General features: G+C 41.7%; 1 protein-coding gene across 6 annotated transcripts in view; it reads right to left on the bottom strand.

Moving 5' to 3' along the window:
• The window catches only part of CDC42BPA (CDC42 binding protein kinase alpha), a 320075-nt gene that overhangs the window by 222233 nt on the left and 73545 nt on the right, over positions 1–24297 (bottom strand). For all 6 annotated transcript variants that reach the window (XM_061625008.1, XM_061625007.1, XM_061625002.1 and 3 more), the window contains exon 2: positions 3075–3166. In XM_061625008.1, the coding sequence (XP_061480992.1) occupies positions 3075–3166 (92 nt within the window). The remainder of the gene's footprint in view (positions 1–3074; positions 3167–24297) is intronic.

The raw sequence follows: 24297 nt of genomic DNA, 5'->3' as shown, positions 1-24297 counted from the left end.
ACCATCTGGCACCAAGAATGCTTAACGGCAGTGTTCTATGTGCAAAGCGCCTTTGGAAACATAGTTCACTAGGGATCCCCAGTCCATAGATGAAGAAATGAAGGATGGATGGGTGGCAGCAATAGTAATGATGAGCAAACCCCAAAACAAACCCCATGCCCAAATTTGGTCGTCCTATTGAGGTGAGGCATTTCAAACTGGGGAGTTTATATTCAGAATTCCCCCAATATGAACTTTGCCTACACACACACACCCTTCAAAAGCTCTCTAACCAATGGTTAAATCAGCAAAGAGAAACAAAATCTAAAGTGACAATCACACTCTTTTATCCCTCCTTCACAAAAGTCTGGTCACTGATTTATTAAAACTGAACATTTAATATTTTAAGTGTATTTTTCCTCCATGAACAGCCTGCAAAAAATGTTTGGTATGTGCTGATATAAACATTTTGGTTTTAGCTTGAAAGGAGAAAGAAGCCAAAATCCTTCTTCCAACTGTTTTCCATATTTCCCACAAACAGTAATGCTGCCTGGCTTGCTGTCAAACTGTTTCTGCCTCTTCACAAGGTTAGGTCTCTCATGTACTTGTACATCAACACATTGCCTTTCCTTCTTCAATTATTTTAATGGATGCAGCTATCTGGGGGGGGGGAATCTGCTAACAGATTCCTACTGCTTCTTGGATAACCAAAGGTTTAAAAAGAAACTCACTAGAAATGTTAGTCATTATGTGCCCATTTGCCATTTAAAGGCGGCACATATATGAATTTGAACATTCAGATAAGCATAAATAATCCATGTCTTGGAATAAAGTGACACAGAGATGAAACAGCTACATCCAATTCCTCATGCTAAATTTAAAAAAGCCTAGACTTCTTGTAGTATACTACCGGGAACATAGTAAACTATATTCAGGTATGCAGATGGAAGGTCTGACACCAAAGAACTGTAATCAACCCCTATCATCTTGCAGTCTGTTGCTCCAGCAAGAAGCCTTTGCAAAGCAGAGGGATTGAGCATAAACTACCCTCACATCCCCCAATGACACCCCACGTACACATTCCTCTCCACCCTGTCCCTCCCTGCCCTATAGCTTCAAGGAAATCTTAATTTGGTCTGGAAGACTGCTTGAAAAGCCTGCATTGGCTTAAGGGCTCCCTGTGCTACATACAGTTCAGGATCATGCTGGCCATGTGTTAAAAATTATCAGCAGAGAGATATAACACTCTCCTGTGAAATGTTGTTAGTCTCTTTGGCTTCCCTAAAAATTCCACAAATGCTTTCTGAACAGGAATCTTGGAGTTCACTTCAAATGTTGCCATAGGAGAAATTTCAGTGACAACTGTAACTATCAGTGATAATTGGTTACATTTTTGCCAAACCCTGAGTTTATACCTCAGAGATCAGGGCCAGAACATTTCATCCAAAAGCAAGCAAGGAAGCATGCTTAGCATGGTTCCTTTACTTTATGATGGAGATGTTATTTGTCCAAACAAGTCAAACACATGTACACAGAAGGGAAGTTATGATCCAAACAAGTGCCATCACCACTTCTTATTGAAGCAAATTACATTAAGTAAATTTTATCTTCTTTGAAGTACATTTTTGTCTGCTCTGATTCCACTGCCAAACAATGTTAGGTTATCCCAAGTTCTAAAAAGATGAGAGGACAAAACATTTCTCTCTCTACCTATTCTCTCCATGTAATGTTTTGTAAGCTTCTATAATAACTCACTTCTAAACAAAAAAAGCCCAAACAATGTAGACCTCATAAGGAAGGTGTTCCAACTGTTCCTTTCTGTACCTTTTCCTGCTCTAGAATATCCTTTTTTATGGATGCGGCAAACAGAACTGTACACAGTATTCCAAATGCAGCCACACCATAGAAATCTATCAGGGTATCTGTTAGGATATCCCCAGCTTCTTAATCCCAAACATGGAATTTTCCTTTTTCACAGATGCTGCATACTGAGATGATATTTTAATGGAACTATCTATCATGAACCCAACTACTATGTTCTCAAATATGCCAGTTAAGATCTCATCAGACTACAGATGAAGTTAGAATCTCCCCACTCCCCAATGTATGTCACCTTACATTTATATAAATTACTCTGATTACTGAATCTTGCTATTGCATACTGAATCTTATTTTCTGTTTTGGTGTTCACTGGTCCGGGTTGAAGACATCCTTCTGAAGCTTTTCACAGTCCGCTTGGGCTTTCACCATACTGAATAATTTAGTGTTGTATGGACACCAGCAAACCAGTGATATCTAACACCAGGTCAGACAGAGACTGTTCCCCCGAAGAAAAGGGCAGTAGCTCCAAAGAACCTGCTACTGCAACAGAAGTACCAGTTGCCACATCAACCCTAATAAGCATTGCTTTTGCCAGACAAGTTGCAGGGGGGCAACATGCTGCCATGTTGGTCCCAACTGGTGGGAGGACATTGGCATGAATGTTGCAAGGATTGAGCAGGAAACTGAAGGAATTTGGGAGTGACCAAAAGAAGCAGTTAGTAGCCCTAGATCAGCGCTTTTCAGCCTGTGTTCATGTTCTTCACAGATAGTGTCATCCATAATCTTGAGTAACTCACTGTTCATCCCTGAATCCAGATTATTTCTGCATGTTAAAATGCACCAGTATTAAAAGAGATCCTTGGGAGAACCTACTGCTTACTTATTTCCATTGCAAACAGTTCCCTTTTACACCTATCCCACTAAACATGTGCAAAACATCACTACAGCAAAGTACAGCCTCCCAGTACTGCAGCTATATATTGACAACTATACACAGATCATACATAATTTGCAGCCCACAAATCCTTTAATATGCAAGGCAAAAAAGGGGGTCATTAGTCACGAGTAACGTCCTACAAGGTTCAATGCAGAAGATAACAAACTGTGGGAAGAAAAGGAAACTAAAAATTAAATCTAAACAATGCATTTTTACATCAAAATGCCTTAGAAGTGTGATATAGTTATACATATTATGCTTCCATTGTATCATTTTATAATACTGAAATTAAAATGTAAAACACTGCTGGCCCATTAAACCTCCAGATAAGTCTTACCTCTCCAAAGGCTCCTCGGCCAATCACCTTCAAGATTTCAAAGTCTTCTTTATGTAGTCGCATCTGTTTCACTTTAGAAGTGAAAGGCTTGGCTGGAACAAAGGAAAATATAAATCATTTTAGGTAAAGTAACATTAGTAATATATAAAAAACTGCAAATGACTAGAATTTAAGAATAACTGCTACTAGAGGCACAGTATAACCTATTATCTACTCAAAATTAATCACGTATCTGGATTTGACAACATGTTCATAGTTTCCTCTCTAGTATTTACACATTTATTTGCAATAGTCTGCAGAAATATTTGCAACTAAAATCTTATAGACCTAAAATGTTGTTCATCTATTGCCCCAAAGGAGAGGAGAAACTGTTTGGAGGGGAAGGATTAAACACTCCTCCCTTCAGCACTCAAATAAAAACTGAAGCATTCCACAGCTATTTAAAATTAATTAAATAAATAAAAGAGATTGGGAAATGCTATCACGAATCTTCCACATTGCCGCTATTTACTATCTTTAAGAACTGTGCAAAAGAATTGACTTTGGAAAAAAACTACAGCTTGCTACACTGCAATTGTGGAAAGCTTCATTGGTCAGATTTTCTCTGCTGCCCTGCCCTTTCGATTTGGTCATTCTACAGAACTCACAAAATAAAAAGGCAGAGACAACAGATTTGACAATCTAAAACAAAATGGATAGTCTGCAATAAATTGCTCTGGGATACAAGAGGTAACCCGCATCAACACCAAAAAGGTGGCCACAACACAACTATAAACTAAGTTATCCTGTAGTTGGAGGGACAAGGGTAGAACCTTTATTTTAGTTGTGCTCTCCACTGAACTCAACGTTTTTCCACTTCAAAGCCATTTGAATGTTAGAGGGAAGGGCCACAGCTCAGTGCTGGTGTATCTGCTTTGCATGCAGAAGGTACCATGCTCAATCCTTGCCATCTCTAGATAGGGCTGGGATTGTTCCCTGTCTGCAGAGCTACTGCCAATCAATGTAGACAGTACCAAGCTAGATGGATTGGTTGTCTGACTCACTATAAAGCAGCTTTCTACGTATTGTTTCTAGACGACAGAGATGCTCCTGTGAGTCAACCTTGTGCCAAGATTTAATTTTAAGTACTTTAGAAATAAAGCACCTCAGCAATTTAAAGCACATTTTGAAGGGTCATGAATAGGATTGCCAGGTCAGAAACATCTCAAACCCTGAGATTTCAGGGGTGGGCCCTAGTAATGTCATAGGGGCAGGTCTGAGTGATGTCATTGGGGCAGGCCCGAGTGATGTCATTGGGGCAGGCCCGAGTGATGTCATTGGGGCAGGCCCGAGTGATGTCATTGGGGCAGGCCCGAGTGATGTCATTGGGGCAGGCCCGAGTGATGTCATTGGGGCAAGCCTGAGCGATGGCATTGGGGTGGGCCAAGTGATGTCATTAAGCATGACATTAAGCCTCAACCACAGCTGCTTGGCGCATACAATTCAAACAAAAACATTTCTCTGATTGGATATTAAGATAGAAATCTTAGCTAAAAGATGGAGCCCGAATACGGAACATTAAATCTAGCCTATTTGCTCTGGCAAAAAGGGTTTAAATGCCTTCAGGCCAGGCCAGTTACCAGAAGGCCATTGTAGGAAGAAAGGAGCCTCGTGTTGTTGATGTTAGATGGGAGCACTTGGAAGTAAAGATAGATGCCCTTGAAGGCTGCAATTCTAAGCACACTTACTAAGGGACTAAGCCGCATAGAACTCAACAGGACTTACTTCTGAGTAGATATAGTTTGGATTGTGCTGTTGGTAAAGCTTGACTAGGGATCCTCTGAAAAGATATCTATATCCAAGCAGGGTTGGCAACCCCTTGCCTTTAATGCCCTGCCCCTATCTTTTGACATGGCTGCTCCAAACTTCTTCACAGATTTGACCCTTCACTTCAGAAAGAGATTTGAGAAATGAGTAAAAGAAGAATCTCTACCCTTTTCTGTTTACCCTGTGGGCTGCTATAAACTCACTTTGACAGCTAACCCAATTTAAGTGAGTAATAATTGACAGAGAGAAAACACACATGGTTTGGTCTACCTTCACAGGCAGAGAGATTGGGAACAACAATTGTAGCCACACTTCCAAATATGTGAATTCTCTTTTACCATTATTGGGCTAGAAACAAACCGTCATGCAAGGTGCATCATCAGTGGGTTTAAGGGGGTTGAGCTGAGTGCATGCACCGCTATTGTTGCTTCTATGGCGGTTAAAGGTAAATGAAATGCAAACAGAAAATGAAAACGAAAACACAGTGATGATTTCCTAAATGCAATATTATACCAACTGCAACAAAATTCCTATGAGTAAGGCAGAAAACTCAGCATCCCACAACCAAAACTAAAAAAAATCCTGGCAGCCAGATGGCCAAGATCACAGTAATCCCCATGCAGCACAACCAGACCCAGGAGCTACAGATAGTGCAGAATGCTGTGGCACGATTGCTGACAAGAGTGATACCCTATCAGCACATAATGTGTCTGCTCTGAAATCTGCACTGGTTGCTGATTTGCTACCAGGCCAAGTTTAAGGTGTGCTTTCCATTCTACAGGTTCCACATAGTACTTGTTCTGCTCTTGTAAGAAATCAGTCCTTTAGTGTGGCAACACCTACACTTTGGAACTCCCTGCATATTGACATTAGGCAGATGCCTTCATTGTATTCTTTTCAGCACCTGCTAAAAACATTTTTGTTTAGGCAAGCCTATCCAGGCATGTAGAAGCTATTATGTTTTCTATCTGCTTTTAACTCATTGTTGGTTTTGTTACTTTGAATGTTTTCCTGTCTTTCACTGTTTTTGCCAATAATTTTATTGTTTTAATTTCTTCTGTAAACCGCTTTGAGGTTTTTTTTACAATAAAGCTGTATATAAATGTTGTAAATAAAATACATAAATAAATTTTGGAGTCATTGTGGCCATTGGGTCTCTTTCCTCTTTTAGGAATAAAGGAATCTGCCTTATACTGACTCAGGTCATTCGGTACCATCTAGCTCAGTACTGATGACATGGACTAGCATTGGCTCTCCTGAATTCCAGGCAATAGTCTTTTCCAGAAATTGAATTTTGGACCTTTGCATGCAAAGCATATGCCCTACCACTGAGCTACAACCCTTCCCCTGTTTAAAAAAGTATCTTTTAAAATTGTTCTTTTCAATTCACTAATGAATGCATGTCATGCCTAGGGTAGATCCACACCATTCATTTAAAGCACATTCAACACCCATTTGAAGCACATGAATCCCACCACAGAATCATGGAAAATGTAGTTTGTTAAGGGTGGTGAGAACTATAACTATGAGGGGGAAACTACACTTCCCAGGATTCTTTGGGGGAAGTCATGCACTTTAAATGAGAGTTGGATGTGCTTTAAATGTATTTTGTGGATCTGCTTAATAAATTTTGCATGCATGTAAATCATTTTAATTTATTTTTTCAAAATATAAATGAGCTATAACGTGTACTGAGTGACCATGGGCTACTCACCATCTCTCAGCCTAATCTGCCCCTCAGGATGAAAACAACAGAAGGGAACCATGACAACCCCAAGGCAGAAGGGCACACTTAAAATGTAGAGGAAATAATAATCTACAACCATGGTGTGAAATCAGATACTTATCGGGACATAGTATGAAGAAATATTTATATAAGCATGACTGTCAAAGATGTTTATTATTTACACAAAGTTTAAAGATATTTATAGTGCAATCCTATGTTTGTTTACTCAGAAGCAAGTCCCAATGTATTCAATGGGGCTCACTCAAACAGGGAAGTGTGCACAGAACTGCAACCTCAAGTGATAAGGAACTTCATTCATCCAACCCAAAATTCAGAATCATGCCACTTTAAGCTGTTTTGCAATTGTTTATACTTGTTTTGATGGTTATTGGATTTTAAAGGAATTTATTTCTTATTGTGAATTGCCTTGGTTTCTAATCACCAACTCTGTTTCACAGGGTTGTTGGAAAGACTCCATATATACACACACTGGAGATGTAAAAATACACACACACACACACACACACACACACACACACACAAAATAGTTTATTGTCAAACCAGTTGGGCATTGCAGAACCTTTCTTAAAAAGCAGTATTAATTTCCTAGATATTAAAAACTGATACCTAAGTAAGCCCTGCCTAATCACTTTAAGAAATAGGAGGGGGAAAGAAGGATTTACAACACAAACACAATTCTTTGCTATGTTCACTCAAAAGTCCCATTAATTTACAGCACAGTCCTAATCATGTCTACTCAAAGGTAAGTCCTATTGAATTAAATGGGGTTTACTCTAGGTATGTGGGATTAACATTGCAGCTTTACTCCCAGAAAAGCAAGTATTGGATTAAAGCTTCATATTGGGAAGGTTTTCAAAACACTGCCCTCTTTAACAGCCCAGGAAAATGTAAGCTTGTTTGACTCCTGCACACGAGAGAAAAAAACTGAAAGCTATATACTTACTCAATTTATGAGATTTTCAAATAAGTAGGAAAGAACAACTATTTTCTGGCATTGCAATTGGATCTAGGCACTGCCTGGAGGTCAACAAATCACAACCCTGACTTCACTTATTGGCTACAAACCTGAAAGGGTGGGGTTAGAGGAGCCAGCTATGAGCTGATTTAACAGAAGTTATAGGGGGGCTGATGTTTTGGTGTATATCTCATTAACCAGACCACCTAGAAACTTAATTTGTTTTTCAAATTAAAGCTGAGAGTCCAGAGATTAAGGTCACTCACCCGGAGAGGACCTCCAAAATTCGGAGTGTCCAGGCAAAACCCGGAGACCTGGCAACCCTAGTCATGATTCTCTGGTAGAGCACCTGCTTTGCATGCAAAAGGTCTAAGGTTCAATCCCTGGCATCTCCAGATACGGTTGCAAAAAAGCCTGTGTCTGAAACCCGAAGAGCTGCTGCCAGCATAGACAATATTGAGATAGATGGACTAATGGTCTGACTCAATATAAGGCAGCTTCTCATGTTCCAAAGAAAGAGGATGTGGAAAGAAATCTACTTTCAACAAAAATTGTGCATAGGAGCAACTCAATCTGAAGATAGGATGTAGTTTTCTAATTTTGATACTTCAGAATATTCCAGGGCATTAATGTGGAACTCAGATTCAGTGCCATTTCAAGTATCTCTCTAAGTATTACCAATGATGCTAAAAAGTAGATGCACTCTGGAAAATGGAAATTCCTTGCCTGGTCCCTTATGCAACCAAGCTGAGAACCCAAGTAAAGGAAACATTCATGCCTGAGGTGCTGAGAAACGCACTGGGAAACACAGAATAGGTCCTTAGCTAGCCATCAGCACCTATCAGCATCCATCAAGGTTAGGAACCTCTACCTCAGTGATGCACATAGAACTCCTTTTACACTCTACACTTCTAGGTTCATGGCAAGGAAGCTTAGGACTCCAGCTAACACTTGAGATACTTTCCCCATCTTTGTTATGGAGAAATCCCTCCCTCAGGTAACCAAAATGATACAAGAAATCTGCAACTAGAACTTGGTGCTCAGTTTGACTCATCAACTCAGTTTATCCCAGCCAGGCTAAAGCTCCTCTAATTTGGCTCTACCCATCACACTACCCTTCCCCCAGTTTTATTTTGCCACTCTCATGTTCGTTATTTATTTTTAGTCTGTTTTTAGTAAGGGCTCTTCCCCAAGCCTTCACACAAAAGAGCTAGTAAAGGGACCTGAAAGATGGTGGGCTCCATTGCAGATCTGCCAGCCAGCGTTAGTAATCCTGGTGATCAGGTGACAAGAACAACTTCGTGATCCACAACACCTCAGAAGAGAAAGAACCCCTTTTCTCCCTCTAGACAGGTAATATCTGCACTCTAATTTCCCTTCTCTTACTCTGATTCTTTTCCATTTCATCTCCCCATAACCTTCTAAGCAAGTTAACCATGTTGCTACCAGCATTATTTACAACTCGACTCCTCCTCCAACCCATATAGGATCTTCATGTATCTTTCTAGCGCCTATCACCCTTCCCTCTCCTTATTTGGCATTAGGCTCCTCTTGACTCTATCCCCTTTAGATTTAACCGAGTAGTTGTCAAACCAACTGCACACTGCTTGCACACTTTTTCTTTGTTTTGTAATAAATTGCATATTATTTCATTCAAAATTTTCATTTGTTGTTTCGTTGTTAATTCCTCCTTGTATGAAGGGTATATCATGACTCTTAATTAAATATCTCAAATGTGTGTTGGTTGAGCGTACATTCATGTACATGTGTAGAAAAGATCATGAAGTAACAAAGAGTTTCCATAAGAGTACTTGAAAAATAAATATTGTTGAAAGTAGTTCAGGGGGAAAAACAAGTAGCTATCTAAAATATGCCTGTGCTACATTTGATTATTTATGGTATCAATGCATCTTTAATCATGTTTGGGATACTTTACATGACTAAGAAAATAGTCAAGGAACTATGTGACTAAAGGGTTTCATAAATACAAAGATAGTGCAAGAATAATTGCCTGGGCAATTTATTTTTTAACTTGAGGTCAGTTTGCTAGAATATCAATCAGATTATCATAACTCGTCATGTAAACATCTGCAGTTTTTGCAGCAACAAAATCATTAGACCACTGGCAAAACAACTATGAACATGTTCTCTTACAGCAATTTCATTGCTTAGTCAGCGAAGAGGCCTGAACAAAGCAGCTACTGTTTACTGATCATAAGAACATAAGAATTCTGCTGGACCAGACCAAGGATCAATCTAGTACAGCAAACTGTTTCTAATAGTGGCTGTGCAGATACTTCCAGGCAGCCCACAAGCATATCATGAAAGCAACAGTCCTTCTCTGTCATTTTGCTCCCCATATAACCTCTGAACATAGACTATCACTTATTATCTATCATAGGTAATATCCTCTACAAATTTATTGAATCCTCTTTTAACACTGTCTGAGCCAATGGCCATCACCGTATGGTAACAAATTCTGTAAGTGAATTATGCAGTGCCTTGCAAAAGTAATCAGACCCCTGACCAATGCTCTCATATTACTGAATTACAAATGGTACACTGTAATTTCATTCTGTATGATGATTTATTTTGAAACACTGAAACTCAAAATCAAATATTGTAAGGTTACAATAAAAAGGGTCCCATCACTTTTGCAAGGCACTGTATATTATGTAAAATTCACATATGCAGAATGTCATATGATAGGGTTATCTCTTTCAGAGAAGCATATATAGATGGACATACACAAGGGTGAGGTTAAAAATATATAATGATATTATATCCATACAGACAGATCAAACATTCTACTTTGTTCAATCGTGAATGTTCTAAATATTAGCAAATTATTTGTCTTTCTGAAATTAGGCATGAATTATTGTTCTGAAATTTGAATTGTCTACATGTTCAGCACCATAAGCTGACCAGGCAGATCCATTTAGAAATGGCAAGGACAGACCAATTAAATAAATTTCCCATCTTGGGCAAATTTCTACTGTTCATGACCAGTTTTTGCCCTACCCCATAGTATACCTTTTTTATCTTGCACCTTTTAAATTCATCTAGAATTTTTGGGAAACTGAAGGGATCTTTTTTTGTGTGAAAATCAACTGATGGGAGTTATAAGTTTTTTAAAGTTCCCTTTAGTTTCAAGTAAGAAGGTGAAATCTTGCAGCCTATCCTCAGTGTCCAATTTGTCTCCTACAAGGGGAAATCTCTCCCCTCATCAAATATATCAACTACCACAGTGAGAATGTCAGTAACTACTGCTGGAACTACAAATAGATTGAAGATGGGAAAGGCAATGTTCTCTTGTGGGTAAGAAACCTGTAAAAATATTAAAGAAGCAGAGAAAGAATCCTGGGGGAAAAACTAATATAGAACTCTACTGAAGTTTGCTATCCCACCCCAGATGAGTACCAGTTGCCCACCCAGTTTAAAATTAAACTAGAAGCATTCCTAAACTCATCTTGTGACTCTATTTTCCTAATATAAGGGTACTCAATCCTATGGATTAACACTTTAACTTTTCAATCAAAAGAGATGTTTTACAGACAACTGCAGAGGATGACAACATGGGACCCCATCTTATCAAATTCACATACATGTAATTCCTGTCTCTCATAAAACCAGCAAGGCTCAGAAACCAGGCTCGCCTGAACTTATTCTGCAAGACGATAAGAGGGGCAGTGTTACAAGGCATGCTTGGTCTGGAGGAATGCTGTGGGAGGATCAGAACTAGGGGAAACAAAGCAGATAAGCAGGGATCAGTTAAACATAGAACTGGGTGTGTGAATTCTCAGTGCTTACAGCAGGCTTCAATCAGAGAAGACATGGAACAGAGAAAACACAACAAGGAGACCCAAAACTACAGGGCAAGATGCAATTAAGAAAAACTCCTGTTGTGTGCTACTGACCAGCCTGTCAGCAATCTCCTTGTACTTTAGGGGAGATTATTGTTCAATGTTATAGCACATGCTAGTGCTACTGTGGATCACCCTTTTTGGATGATAATATCCTCAGGATGACATTATCACCTTCTTCTTGTTGTTATTATGGGCGTTGTGTGGGGACAGAATAATTGTTGATGCTCCCTGGTGAGAGGAGGGAGCTAGAGGGGTGGGAGTGTTTAGTTCTGCCCCACCTTTTGGTCAGAGCGTAAGTTGGGGAGGCAGCTGCTACCTGCGGGAGTGATGCTGCTACCTGCGCACACATACTTGTGTATTTAGTGGGTATGGCTGGCTGTGCTTTGATCTGCCAGTAGTTATTGTGATCATTATGATAGTTCTTTTTGTTTACACTGATGTTCAAGAAGATATTTTAAAATGTTCTGTATTGTTTTAAATGTGCAATTAGTTTTTATTGTATTTATGTTTTTTGATAATACTGTAAACCGCTTAGAGGCTTTTTTTAAGTATGAAGCGGTATACCAATTAAATTAAATTAAATTAAACATGCTCTGCATGCAGATGCTCACAGGTTCAATTTCTGGCGGCTTAAAAATGTTCAGGTAGCAGGTGACAGAAAAGACATCTGCCTAAAACCCTGGAAAGTAGCTGCTGGTTAGATTAGACAACAAGAGGCTAGACAGACAAACGATCTGACTTTTTAAGGGAGATCCCTAGGTTTGTTTTCCATAGGCTGCTGGGGAATGAGAGTCAAATGCAGCCAGATGAGTACAGGTTGTGCTTAACAGTCAGTCAAAAAGGTAGAACGGATGAATTATTTCTGTCATATAGCTAAACATTCACCAGATTCATTCATGAGCGGCCTCTGGACAAAACACACTGAAAAGAGTTGGTTGCAAAAAGCAATGTACAGCAGAAAAGTGTACAAATAAAAATGCCCCTTAGGCTCTTCTGATACCATTATTTGGGCACTGAAGCCAACACAGCAAGACACAATGCTGTTTCACAGGAGATCTACAAAATACTGCTGCAATGCAGATGGATGATGGCAGTAATGTGTAAGAGCAATTTCCCTATGCAACTCTTCCTTCTTGATCTATCTGTAGACAAAGTATGGAGAAGGGAAGGATGGACACACGCACATGCACACACACACACAGAGTACATTAAAATCACACATACTCCAAAAATAGTCTAAACAACAAAACAAAAAAAGAGAACAAGAGTAAGTTAATTTGAGCTGTCAAAGGCACAGCAGATAAGAAAAACAAAGGATGGAATGGAGAAGAGTGAACCAACCCTACCTCACATACACACTCCAAAATGTAAATGCAAATGTACTGCCTTCAAATTGATTCCTACTTATGATGACTCGATAAATAGGGTTTTCATGAGGCTGAGAGGCAGTGACTGGCCCAAGGTCACCCAGTCAGCTTCATGGCTATGTGGGGATTCGAACCCTGGTCTCCCAGGATGTAGTCCAACACCTTAACCACTACACCATTTTTTAAAAAAAGGGATCCAGGAAATTGCAGGCCAGTTAGCTTAACATCTGTTCTAGGAAAACTGGAGGAAAACATGATTAGAGACAGAATTACCAATCATCCAGAAGAACACATAGTTCTCTTCCTGTGTCCGTATCTCTGTTAATGTAAGAGAGGCAAGGTAATTTTCAACCTTCACGCTGCAGCCCTGAAAATCTGTTCCAGGGATTTGGGGTAGGGGCATTTAGAACAGTTTGGAAGCTAGTGCTGGGAGCTGCAGAGCAAAGGAGGAATTAGTAAAAATCCCCTCCCCTCCTCTTACATTAGCTATGGTATCCTCTATAGCAAAAGTCATCCCACAAGAGGAATGACAGCATTGGGTTCCACCCATCGTCTTATGTCTTGATTCTAGAGGTGCAGGAGCAACACTTATTTTCAATTCTTATAGGCATATCCACTAATATGACAATCCAGTAAATCAGACATATTTAAAGTGACCATCTGAATTATACCAACTGTCTTGATAATGTTGCTTCCTCCCTGCTAAAACAATATCAGTACAGCATATATCTTCTATTATTTGGGCTGATTGCAGGTTTTGGCATCACTCACCATATGCTCAGAGGCACATGTTACCAAATTCTTCCAAGCTACACAGCAAGTGGATTGGACTGTGAAAGACCAACCCAAATGGTGTTTGCATTTTGACAAATTTGTAGGGCAGTACAATATCTCAGAGAATTAGAGGTCAGGTCTCCTGCTCTCCTGGTGCATTCACTAGAGCTGCTAAATTTCCCTGCTTTTTCAAGTTTGATAGAAAGATCTGTGGGCTATAGGTATTTTCTTAAACCGCAAGGTTTTTTGCCTATTAGTGAATTTCTCTGCTTTTTAATCTGGGAGGTAAGAAATGGGATCCTGTGCAAGCTTGCTGAGAACGGATTGATCATTTGCATGCTTATTGAGTTCAGTGGGATTTACTCCCCTGCAATCATGCTTAGGACAGGTGAAACTGACCACAGGGGATGGGGAGGGGAGGAGGAGCAGGAAGGAGGGGAGGAAGAGCAGAGGGGAGGAGGGAGATGGGAGCGGGGAGGAGGGGGAGGGGAGAAGGACAGCTTTGATCATTTGCATGTTTAGTGAGTTCAGTGGGATTTGTTCCCATGCAATCACGCTTAGGATAGGTAAAACTGACCATGAGGGATGGAGGGAGGGCTGAATTGGGCAGGGGAGGAGGAAGAAGGAAGCAGGGAGGGGAGGAAGAAGGGAGAGGAGAGGGGAAGCAGGGGAAAGGCAGGTCATCAATTGCATGCTTATTGAATTCAATGGGATTTAACTTCTATGCAATCATGGTTTGGATAGGTAAAACTGACCATGGGGGAAAGAGGGGGAAGAAGCGGATTGGAGGGGGGGAAGGAAAGGGGGGCAGGTTTGATAATTTGCATGCTTATAGAGTTCAATGGTATTTACTCCCATGCAATCATGCTTAAGATAGGTAAAACTGACCATGGGGAGGAGGAAGGGAAGGGAGGGGGAAGGAGGGGATTGGAAGGGGATAGAGAGGGAGGGGCAAAGGAAGGGGGAGGAAGAGGCAAGGGGGAGGGGATAGGAGGGAGGAGAAGGGAGGGTGGGTTTGATCGTTTGTATACTTTTTTAGTTCAGTGGGATTTATTTCTGTGCAATCATGTTTGAAAATGGAAATGGACTGCCTTCAAATTGATCCCGACTTATGGCAACCCTATGAATAGGGTTTTCATGGCAAACGGTATTCAGAGGTGGTTTTACCATTGCCTTCCTTGGAGGTTGAGAGGCAGTGACTGGCCCAAGGTCACCCAGTGAGCTTCATGGCTGTGTGGGGATTCAAACCTTGGTCTACCAGGTTATAGTCCAACACTGACCTGGGGAAGGGGCAGGGAGGGTAGGAGGAGGGGGAGGGAAGGAGATTGGATGGGTGGTCACTGGGCAGAAGGGAAAGACCCTTTCCTTTCCAAAAGGAAAACATTGTGAACAGTATCATTGCTTTTCAGCATTTCCCCCACCTTTTTATACTACAGAAGGCACATGTAGCCTCCCACCAAAATTTAAACCACAGTTGTCCCTGGCCACATCCACACCAGACCTTTATTTCACTTTAGACAGTCATGGCTTCTCTCAAAGAATCCTGGGAAGTGTAGTTAGTGAAGGGTGCTGAGAGTTGCTAGGAGACGCCCTGTTCCCCTCACAGAGCTTCAATCAGAGTGGCTGACTGTTAAACCACTCTCGCCACTGCAGTTCTGTCAGAAGAATAGAAATCTCCTCTCAGCACCCTTCACAAGCTACACTTCCCAGGATTCTCTGGGGGAAGTCATGACTGTCTCATGTGAAATTAAAGTCTGGTGTGGGTGTGGCCCCGATTAGCCAAGCCAAGCAGCCGTGAGTCTGGCTTTTAGAATATTGACAGTTGGTTCTTACTGAGCATGCCCAACACTATCATTCAGTTCAATGCAAAGTTTCTTAAATTAATTAAAAATCAGCCAGGCATTTTTTAAACTTTTAAACTGCAGAAGATGATGGTCAGAGTATGGGGCAAGGTCAGTATTAGGGTTACAGGTACTCTGTGAACATGGATGATTTTTAATTAATTTCAACAGATTATGAGAACTCTGACAGAAAGCCGTCCAAAAGGGCTCTGGGATTTCCCCCCCCCTCTTTTTAGACTTTGAACTCTCTATTCTCTCTGACTGTTTTGTGTATCACCATGAAAATTGAGAGAGTTGTTAAGCAAGCGTTTCTGCGTTCAGGACTATAAATTTTGTAAGGTTTTGTTCTGAAATGAGCTTATGGGAAGCATCAGAATGGGATGAGGGGTATTTTCAATTTAACATTGCGGAATGTGAAAAATTCACACTGGCCATAGTATACAGCCACTTTTGTGGCTGTATAATTTTTCATATCTCATTAACTTCAGGTTCAGGCTCTATAGATTATTGATTTTGGCCAAAACGCAGTTCCCACAACTGTGTTTTCAGCTAAATTGCACTCCCCATGAAGCATGAATATTATCTTTAATCTCATAATTAATAAATGATAAGAAATTAAATACACTTTAGCATTTACTTATAAAATCTCTGCAGACACTCTGAATATATGCCGGACAGCTTGTCACATTCTACTGCAGACTCCATTAGTTTTCCTTAGTTATTACACCTTTCTTAATTGCAACTATTTTTAATTTTTATGTGTTTGTGGCAAACTTTCCTGTCTACTCCTACTTTTAGAATCAGGTTTAATCCAGATTCATTGCAGCACTGTTCCATGGCATTATATATTCTATGTATACTAGGACAGTCTGAATGATAACCTAAACATATTGGCAGAAGGCGTTACATTCATGTGTTTAGAAGCAGTTTATGGACATTGTTTTTTAAAACATATTTGCTTTTAACAAACTGAGAGAGGGAGGTATACATGAAACCTTGGAGGAGGGATATATTTATGGATTGTTTCGCATTGTGATTCTGATGACATGCAATTATAAAATTTGTGGTTTTCCTATCATAGTCTCTGATATCAAGAGGCACATTTCAGCATGTGTTCAAAATAGAAATTGGCGAGAGCCCCAAAGCTCCACTTAGATCAACTCAGAATTTACTTCTGTTCTTCTGAAAAACATTAGAAGATCTCAGGTATTTTTATTTAGCTAATCAGAAAGGTCAGAAAAATTATCCCTCTTTTCCCCACCCCACTACTTACAATGGAACTGCCTGCCAATTTTCTGTCTAGCAGATGAGGGAAAAACCTATAGTCTGCAGCAATGGCAGCTGGATTACAGACTGTTATTAACAGAGAAGCCAAAAAGAAAAAAAACGCCACAAACATCTGTCAGTTTTAAGAGTTATTACTCTGTTTTCACTGTTTAGAATCATTCTTTTCCTGACAGACAGAGAAGTGCCAACAGCTGGAAGAAAAGCTCAAAAAGATCTGGCATTTCCTGAGAATATAAGGTACACCCACAGGTTCCTGACCTAAATAGTATAGTTACGAAAATAATATTTTGACTCCTAATCATGCCAAAAAAAAAAAAGTAACATGTTTCTAGCTAGGTCAACTATAGATTACCCAAACACCACTGGCTACACCCTATTCCACCCTAGGTTAGATAATTTAATTTTTTACACAGATTTTTTAAAACCAAATTTGATTGTTTTCATTTAAATCAGATTTTTTTAAGAAAAAAATATAAATGCTACATTTTTATTTATTTATTTATTAGATTTGTTAGTCGCCCATCTGGCTGGTTGTCCAGTCACTCTGAGCACCGTACAGAAAAAGCATACAAATACATTAAAACAGTAAAATCTCAACCAAGAATAATAAAAACCTAACCCTCCCCAAAGGCCTGCCTAAAAAGCCAGGTCTTCAAGACCCGGTAGAAGTTCATCATAGCGGGGGCATGGCGGAGATCATTTGGGAGGGAATTCCACAAAGTGGGGGCCACAATTGAAAAGGCTCTCTCCCTAGTCCTCACCAGTCTAGCTGTTTTAATTGGTGGGATAGAGAGAAGGCCTTTTGAGAGGCTGATCTTGTTGAGCGGCATCCCTGATAAGGCCCTCAGATAGACATTTCTGGCCTAACCTAGTTTAGCTTTTATGAAAGATGCTCCTATCCTGCTTTAAAGCCCTGAAAGCCTTCCACAGTGGTTTACAAAAAGATTCTCACAATAAACATCACATTAGTCTGTTTAAACAGATTAAACAGATTAAACAGATTAGACTCCTAGCAGGGGCAACCAAGGCGGAATGGTCAAAGATGAGACAGCAGAATAGGGGAGGGGGAAGGAGGGGATTGGGAGGGGATGGGGGAGGGGAGGGGAGGGGAGGGGAAGAGGAGAGAAGAGATAATAGGGAGGGGATAGGAGGAGGGAGGAGGAGGGGAGGGCAGGTTTGATCATTTGCATGCTTTTTGAGTTCAATGAGATTTACTCCTGTGCAATCATGCTTTGGATTGGTGAAACTGACCTGGGGGAGAGGCAGGAAGGGGAGGACAATGGCAGGACAGGGAGGGGAGGAGATTGGATGGGTGGGCACTGGGCAGAGGGGAAGCCCCTTTCCTTTCCAAAAGGAAAACATTGTGAACAGTATCATTGTTTTGCAGTGTTTCATCCACCTTTTTATTCTACAGCAGGCACATGTAGCCTCCCACCCAAATTAAAACCAAAGCTGCCCGTGACCACATCCACACCAGACCTTTATTTCACTTTAGACAGTCATGGCTTCTCCCAAAGAATCCTGGGAAGTTTAGTAAGTAAAGGGTGCTGAGAGATGCTAGGAGATGCCCTGTTCCACTCACAGAGCTTCATTCAGAGTGGCTGACTGTTAACCCACTCTAGTCACTGGAGCTCTGTCACGGGAATAGGAGTCTCCTCAGCACTCTTCACAAACTACACTTCCCAGGATTCTTTGGGGGAAGCCAGGACTGTCTAAAGTGAAATAAAGGTCTGGTGTGTGGTGGTGGGTGATTAGGCAAGCCAAGCAGCTGTGAGTCTGGCTTTTAGAACACTGACAGCCCGGACTTATCATTAACTTCAATGCTAAATTTCTTAAATTAATTAAAACTCAGCCGGCATTTTTTTAAACTTTTAAACTGCAGAAGATGAAGATCAGAGTATGGGGCAAGGTCAGTAATAGGGTTACAGGTACTCTGTGACCATGGCTGATTTTTAATTAATTTCAACAAATTATGGGAACTCTGACAGAAAGCCGTCCAAAAGGGGTTGGGTTTTTCTCTCTATCTTTTTGCACCTTGAACTCTTGATTCTCTCTAACTGTTTTGTTTATCACCATGAAAATTTAGAGGATTGTTAAGCAAGCATTTCTAAGTTCAGAACTATAAGTTTTGTAATGTTTTGTTTTGAAATGAGCTTATGGGAAGCATCAGAATGGGATGAGAGGTATTTTCAATTTCACATTGCAAAATGTGAAAAATACACACTGGCTATAGTATCCAGCCAATCTTATGGGTGTGTAATAAGCAGTCCACTCAAGACTGAATTTAGTTCACTCCTACGCTATATCATCTAGGTCTGGACTCACTTTACACATGCTTAGTTTCAGGATACTTAGGCCCAGTTAAATATATCAATTAGGACATATTTAACACAACTAATTTACTGCAAAACATTTTTCAGAACCATGAAGGAACAAGCTGTTTGTTGCTGTTTTGAATCAGTGATGAAAAGTAGCTGTGCAGTCTTAATTCCGTACAAGTCCCACTGGGCTCTGTGTCACAGAAAAGCAAATATAGCACTTCTCTAGAACCAGAATAATATTTAAGAACATAAGAAGAGCGTGCTGGATCAGGCCAGTGGCCCATCGAGTCCAGCATCCTGTTCTCATAGTGGCCAACCAGGTGCCTGGGGGAAGCCCGCAAGCAGGACCCGAGTGCAAGAACACTCTCCCCTCCTGAGGCTTCCGGCAACTGGTTTTCAGAAGCATGCTGCCTCTGACTAGGGTGGCAGAGCACAGCCATCATGGCTAGTAGCCATTGATAGCCCCGTCCTCCATGAATTTGTCTAATCTTCTTTTAAAGCCATCCAAGCTGGTGGCCATTACTGCATCTTGTGGGAGCAAATTCCATAGTTTAACTATGCGCTGAGTAAAGAAGTACTTTCTTTTGTCTGTCCTGAATCTTCCAACATTCAGCTTCTTTGAATGTCCATGAGTTCTTGTATTATGAGAGAGGGGAAAGAACTTTTCTCTATCCACTTTCTCAATGCCATGCATAATTTTATACACTTCTATCATGTCTCCTCTGACCCGCCTTTTCTCTAAACTAAAAAGCCCCAAATGCTGCAACCTTTCCTCGTAAGGGAGTCGCTCCATCCCCTTGATCATTCTGGTTGCCCTCTTCTGAACCTTTTCCAACTCTAGAATATCCTTTCTGAGATGAGGCGACCAGAACTGTACACAGTATTCCAAATGCGGCCGCACCATAGATTTATACAACGGCATGATGATATCGGCTGTTTTATTTTCAATACCTTTCCTAATTATCCCTAGCATGGAATTTGCCTTTTTCACAGCTGCCGCACACTGGGTCGACATTCTCATCGCGCTGTCCACTACAACCCCGAGGTCTCTCTCCTGGTCGGTCACCGCCAGTTCAGACCCCATGAGCGTATATGTGAAATTCAGATTTTTTGCTCCAATATGCATAATTTTACACTTGTTTATACTGAATTGCATTTGCCATTTTTCTGCCCACTCACTCAGTTTGGAGAGATCTTTTTGGAGCTCTTCGCAATCCCTTTTTGTTTTAACAACCCTGAACAATTTAGTGTCGTCAGCAAGCTTGGCCACTTCACTGCTCACTCCTAATTCTAGGTCATTAATGAACAAGTTGAAAAGTACAGGTCCCAATACCGATCCTTGAGGGACTCCACTTTCTACAGCCCTCCTTTGGGAGAACTGTCCGTTTATTCCTACTCTCTGCTTTCTGCTTCTTAACCAATTCCTTATCCACAAGAGGACCTCTCCTCTTATTCCATGACTGCTAAGCTTCCTCAGAAGTCTTTGGTGAGGTACCTTGTCAAAAGCTTTTTGAAAGACTAAGTACACTATGTCCACTGGATCACCTCTATCTATATGCTTGTTGACACTCTCAAAGAATTCTAATAGGTTACTGAGACAGGACTTTCCCTTGCAGAAGCCATGCTGGCTCTGCTTCAGCAAGGCTTGTTCTTCTATGTGCTTAGTTAATCTAACTTTAATAATACTTTCTACCAGTTTTCCAGGGACAGAAGTTAAGCTAACTGGCCTGTAATTTCCAGGATCCCCTCTGGATCCCTTTTTGAAGATTGGCGCTACATTTGCCACTTTCCAGTCCTCAGGCATGGAGGACGACCCGAGGGACAAGTTACATATTTTAGTTAGCAGATCAGCAATTTCACATTTGAGTTCTTTGAGAACTCTCGGGTGGATGCCATCCGGGCCCAGTGATTTGTCAGTTTTTATATTGTCCATTAAGCCTAGAACTTCCTCTCTCGTTACCACTATTTGTCTCAGAATCCCTTCCTGCAAATGTTAGTTCAGGTTCAGGGATCTGCCCTGTATCTTCCACTGTGAAGACAGATGCAAAGAATTCATTTAGCTTCTCTGCAATCTCCTTATCGTTCTTTAGTACACCTTTGACTCCCTTATCATCCAAGGGTCCAATCGCCTCCCTAGATGGTCTCCTGCTTTGAATGTATTTATAGAATTTCTTTTTGTTGGTTTTTATGTTCTTAGCAATGTGCTCCTCAAATTCTTTTGTAGCATCCCTTATTGTCTTCTTGCATTTCTTTTGCCAGAGTTTGTATTCTTTTTTATTTTCTTCATTCAGACAAGACTTCCATTTTCTGAAGGAAGACTTTTTGCCTCTAAGAGCTTCCTTGACTTTCGTTAACCATGCTGGCATCTTCTTGACCCTGGCGGTGCCTTTTCTGATCTGCGGTATGCACTCCAGTTGAGCTTCTAATATAGTGTTTTTAAACAACTTCCAAGCATTTTCGAGTGATGTGACCCTCTGGACTTTGTTTTTCAGCTTTCTTTTTACCAATCCCCTCATTTTTGTGAAGTTTCCTCTTTTGAAGTCAAATGTGACCGTGTTGGATTTTCTTGGCAATTGGCCAGTTACATGTATGTTTAATTTAATAGCACTGTGGTCACTGCTCCCAATCGGTTCAACAACACTTACATCTCGTACCAGGTCCCGGTCCCCACTGAGGATTAAGTCCAGGGTTGCCGTCCCTCTGGTCGGTTCCATGACCAACTGGTCTAGGGAATAGTCATTTAGAATATCTAGAAACTTTGCTTCTTTGTCATGACTGGAACACATATGCGGCCAGTCTATGTCCGGGTAGTTGAAGTCACCCATTACTACCACATTTCCTAGTTTGGATGCTTCCTCAATTTCATATCTCATCTCAAGGTCTCCCTGAGCATTTTGATCAGGGGGACGATAGATCGTTCCCAGTATTAAGTCCCTCCTGGGGCATGGTATCACCACCCACAACGATTCTGTGGAGGAGTCTGCCTCTTTTGGGGTTTCGAGCTTGCTGGATTCAATGCCTTCTTTCACGTATAGAGCGACACCGCCACCAATACATCCTTCCAATATAGTTTATATCCAGGGATAACCGTATCCCACTGGTTTTCTCCATTCCACCAGGTCTCCGTTATGCTCACTATATCAATGCTCTCCTCTAAGACCAAGCACTCCAGTTCTCCCATTTTGGTTCGGAGGCTCCTAGCATTAGCGTACAGGCACTTGTAAGCAGTGTCTCTCTTCAAGTGTCTTTGGCACTTGTGGTTTGGCCTGTGGTAATTTTGGTCTTCTGAATTTATATCCTGTGCCCCTGCTCTCACAATGCCTACTTCTAGGCCTACCCCTTTTAAAATTTCATCATTTATTTGGTTTTTATCCCAGGGGGGAGGTTTATTCCAAACCGGACCTTTCTCAGCTCCTGTCGGGTTTCCCCCCTCAGTCAGTTTAAAAGCTGCTCTGCTACCTTTTTGATTTTAAGTGCCAGCAGTCTGGTTCCATTCTGGTTCAAGTGGAGCCCGTCCCTTTTGTACAGGCCCGGCTTGTCCCAAAATGTTCCCCAGTGCCTAACAAATCTAAACCCTTCCACCCGACACCATCGTCTCATCCACGCATTGAGACTGCAAAGCTGGGCCTGTCTGGCTGCTCCTGCGCGTGGAACCCGCAGCATTTCAGAGAAAGCCACCTTGGAGGTCCTGGCTTTCAGCATCCTACCTAGCAACCTAAATTTTCCTTCCAGGACCTCACGGCTGCATTTCCCCATGTCGTTGGTGCCAACGTGCACCACGACCACTGACTCCTTCCCAGCAGTGTCTACCAAACTATCTAAACGACGGGCAATATCCGCAACCTTCGCACCAGGCAGGCAAAACACCTTGCGGTCTACACGCCCATCACACACCCCACTGTCTATGTTCCTAATGATCGAATCACCCACTACAAGGATCCCTCCACCCCCTGGACATATATCCTCGGCACGAGAGGATAGCTGCTCATCCCCCAAGGTATGGGTCCCTTCTAAGGGATCGTTTCCCTCTTCCTCAGCTGGATGCTCTCCTTCCCCGAGACCATCATTCTCCATGATAGCAGGAGAGCTATCATCGTTGGAGTGGGACACAGCTATAACGTCCCTGAAGGCCTCCCCCACACACCTCTCTGCCTCTCTCAGCTTTTCCAGGTCCGCCACCTTGGCCTCAAGGAAATGAAGTCGTTCCCGGAGAGCCAGGAGCTCACTGCACCGAGAGCACACCCACGACTTCTGTCCAACAGGCAGATAGTCATACATGTTGCAGGCGGTGCAAAACACTGGAAAGCCCCCACACCCCTGCTGGCTTCTTACCTGCATAGTTTTGTTTAAGGTTTATTACATCAATGGGTTGGGAACTGCGGTTTAGTTGAAGTTAGGGAACAGACGGGCAGAGTGGGGGGCCCTGGCCTCCTTGCCCTGCTGCCAAACTCGCTCTGCTGCTTAACTCGCCTTGACGCTTTGTCAGCTGGGGCCTTGGTTCTTTCAGGATTTGGCTCCTAGCTCAGGGTGACCTTAGGCTGCCCTTATTACTTATTGCTCTGAGCTGTTTTAATTCAATTAAATAATGGAATAAATGGGACCTACTTACCCTCTTCTCGCTCTGCTGCTTAACTCGCCTTGATGCTTTGTCAACTGGGGCCTTGATGCCTCATCAGCTGAGGCTCCCTCTAGCTCGTGGAGCAGGCTCCCTCTGACTTTATATGTGTGGCTGGTTCCTCCCAGCTACTGCTGCCAGCCAATGATGTGTTACTTGAGGCTGATGGCTCAACTATCAGCTGGGGCTTAACTCTTTAGGATTATCTCAGGCTTCCTTCCTTTGAAGGCAGGAAGGCAGGCTTCCTTCCTGAGCGAGGGGCGGGGTTGTTTAAGCTTTTAGCTACTTTTAATCTAAGCAAGGGGCTGCGACTTCCAGGCAAGTCTTTTGTGTTTGTTGTTTTCCCACCTAGAACAGCCTGACCTTTCTTTAACCTAGGGAAACAGAGCTTGTGGTTGTGTTTCAGGAAGGCTAAAGCTGCCCTTTTTAGCAAGGACTGAGCTGACTCTCTCCCTGTATGTATCGGTGGAGTTTCCTTTTTCCCCTTCTCTCCAACTGGAATTTAGCCTTGTTTACAGTGTCCCCTGAAGCTTTCCTGCTAGGGTGGTGCTGAAAACTAGCTTTCTATAGGCTTCCTTTTCCTAGGATCTGTCTCCAAAGATATAGGTTGTTTCAGGATTTGGCTCCTAGCTCAGGGTGACCTT

The sequence above is a fragment of the Rhineura floridana genome, chromosome 4, assembly GCF_030035675.1.
Source record: "Rhineura floridana isolate rRhiFlo1 chromosome 4, rRhiFlo1.hap2, whole genome shotgun sequence".
In the NCBI taxonomy this organism is placed as follows: Eukaryota; Metazoa; Chordata; class Lepidosauria; order Squamata; family Rhineuridae; genus Rhineura; species Rhineura floridana.
The sequence above is the reverse complement of the archived record's forward strand: the minus strand, read 5'-3'. Positions and strand labels throughout refer to the sequence as shown.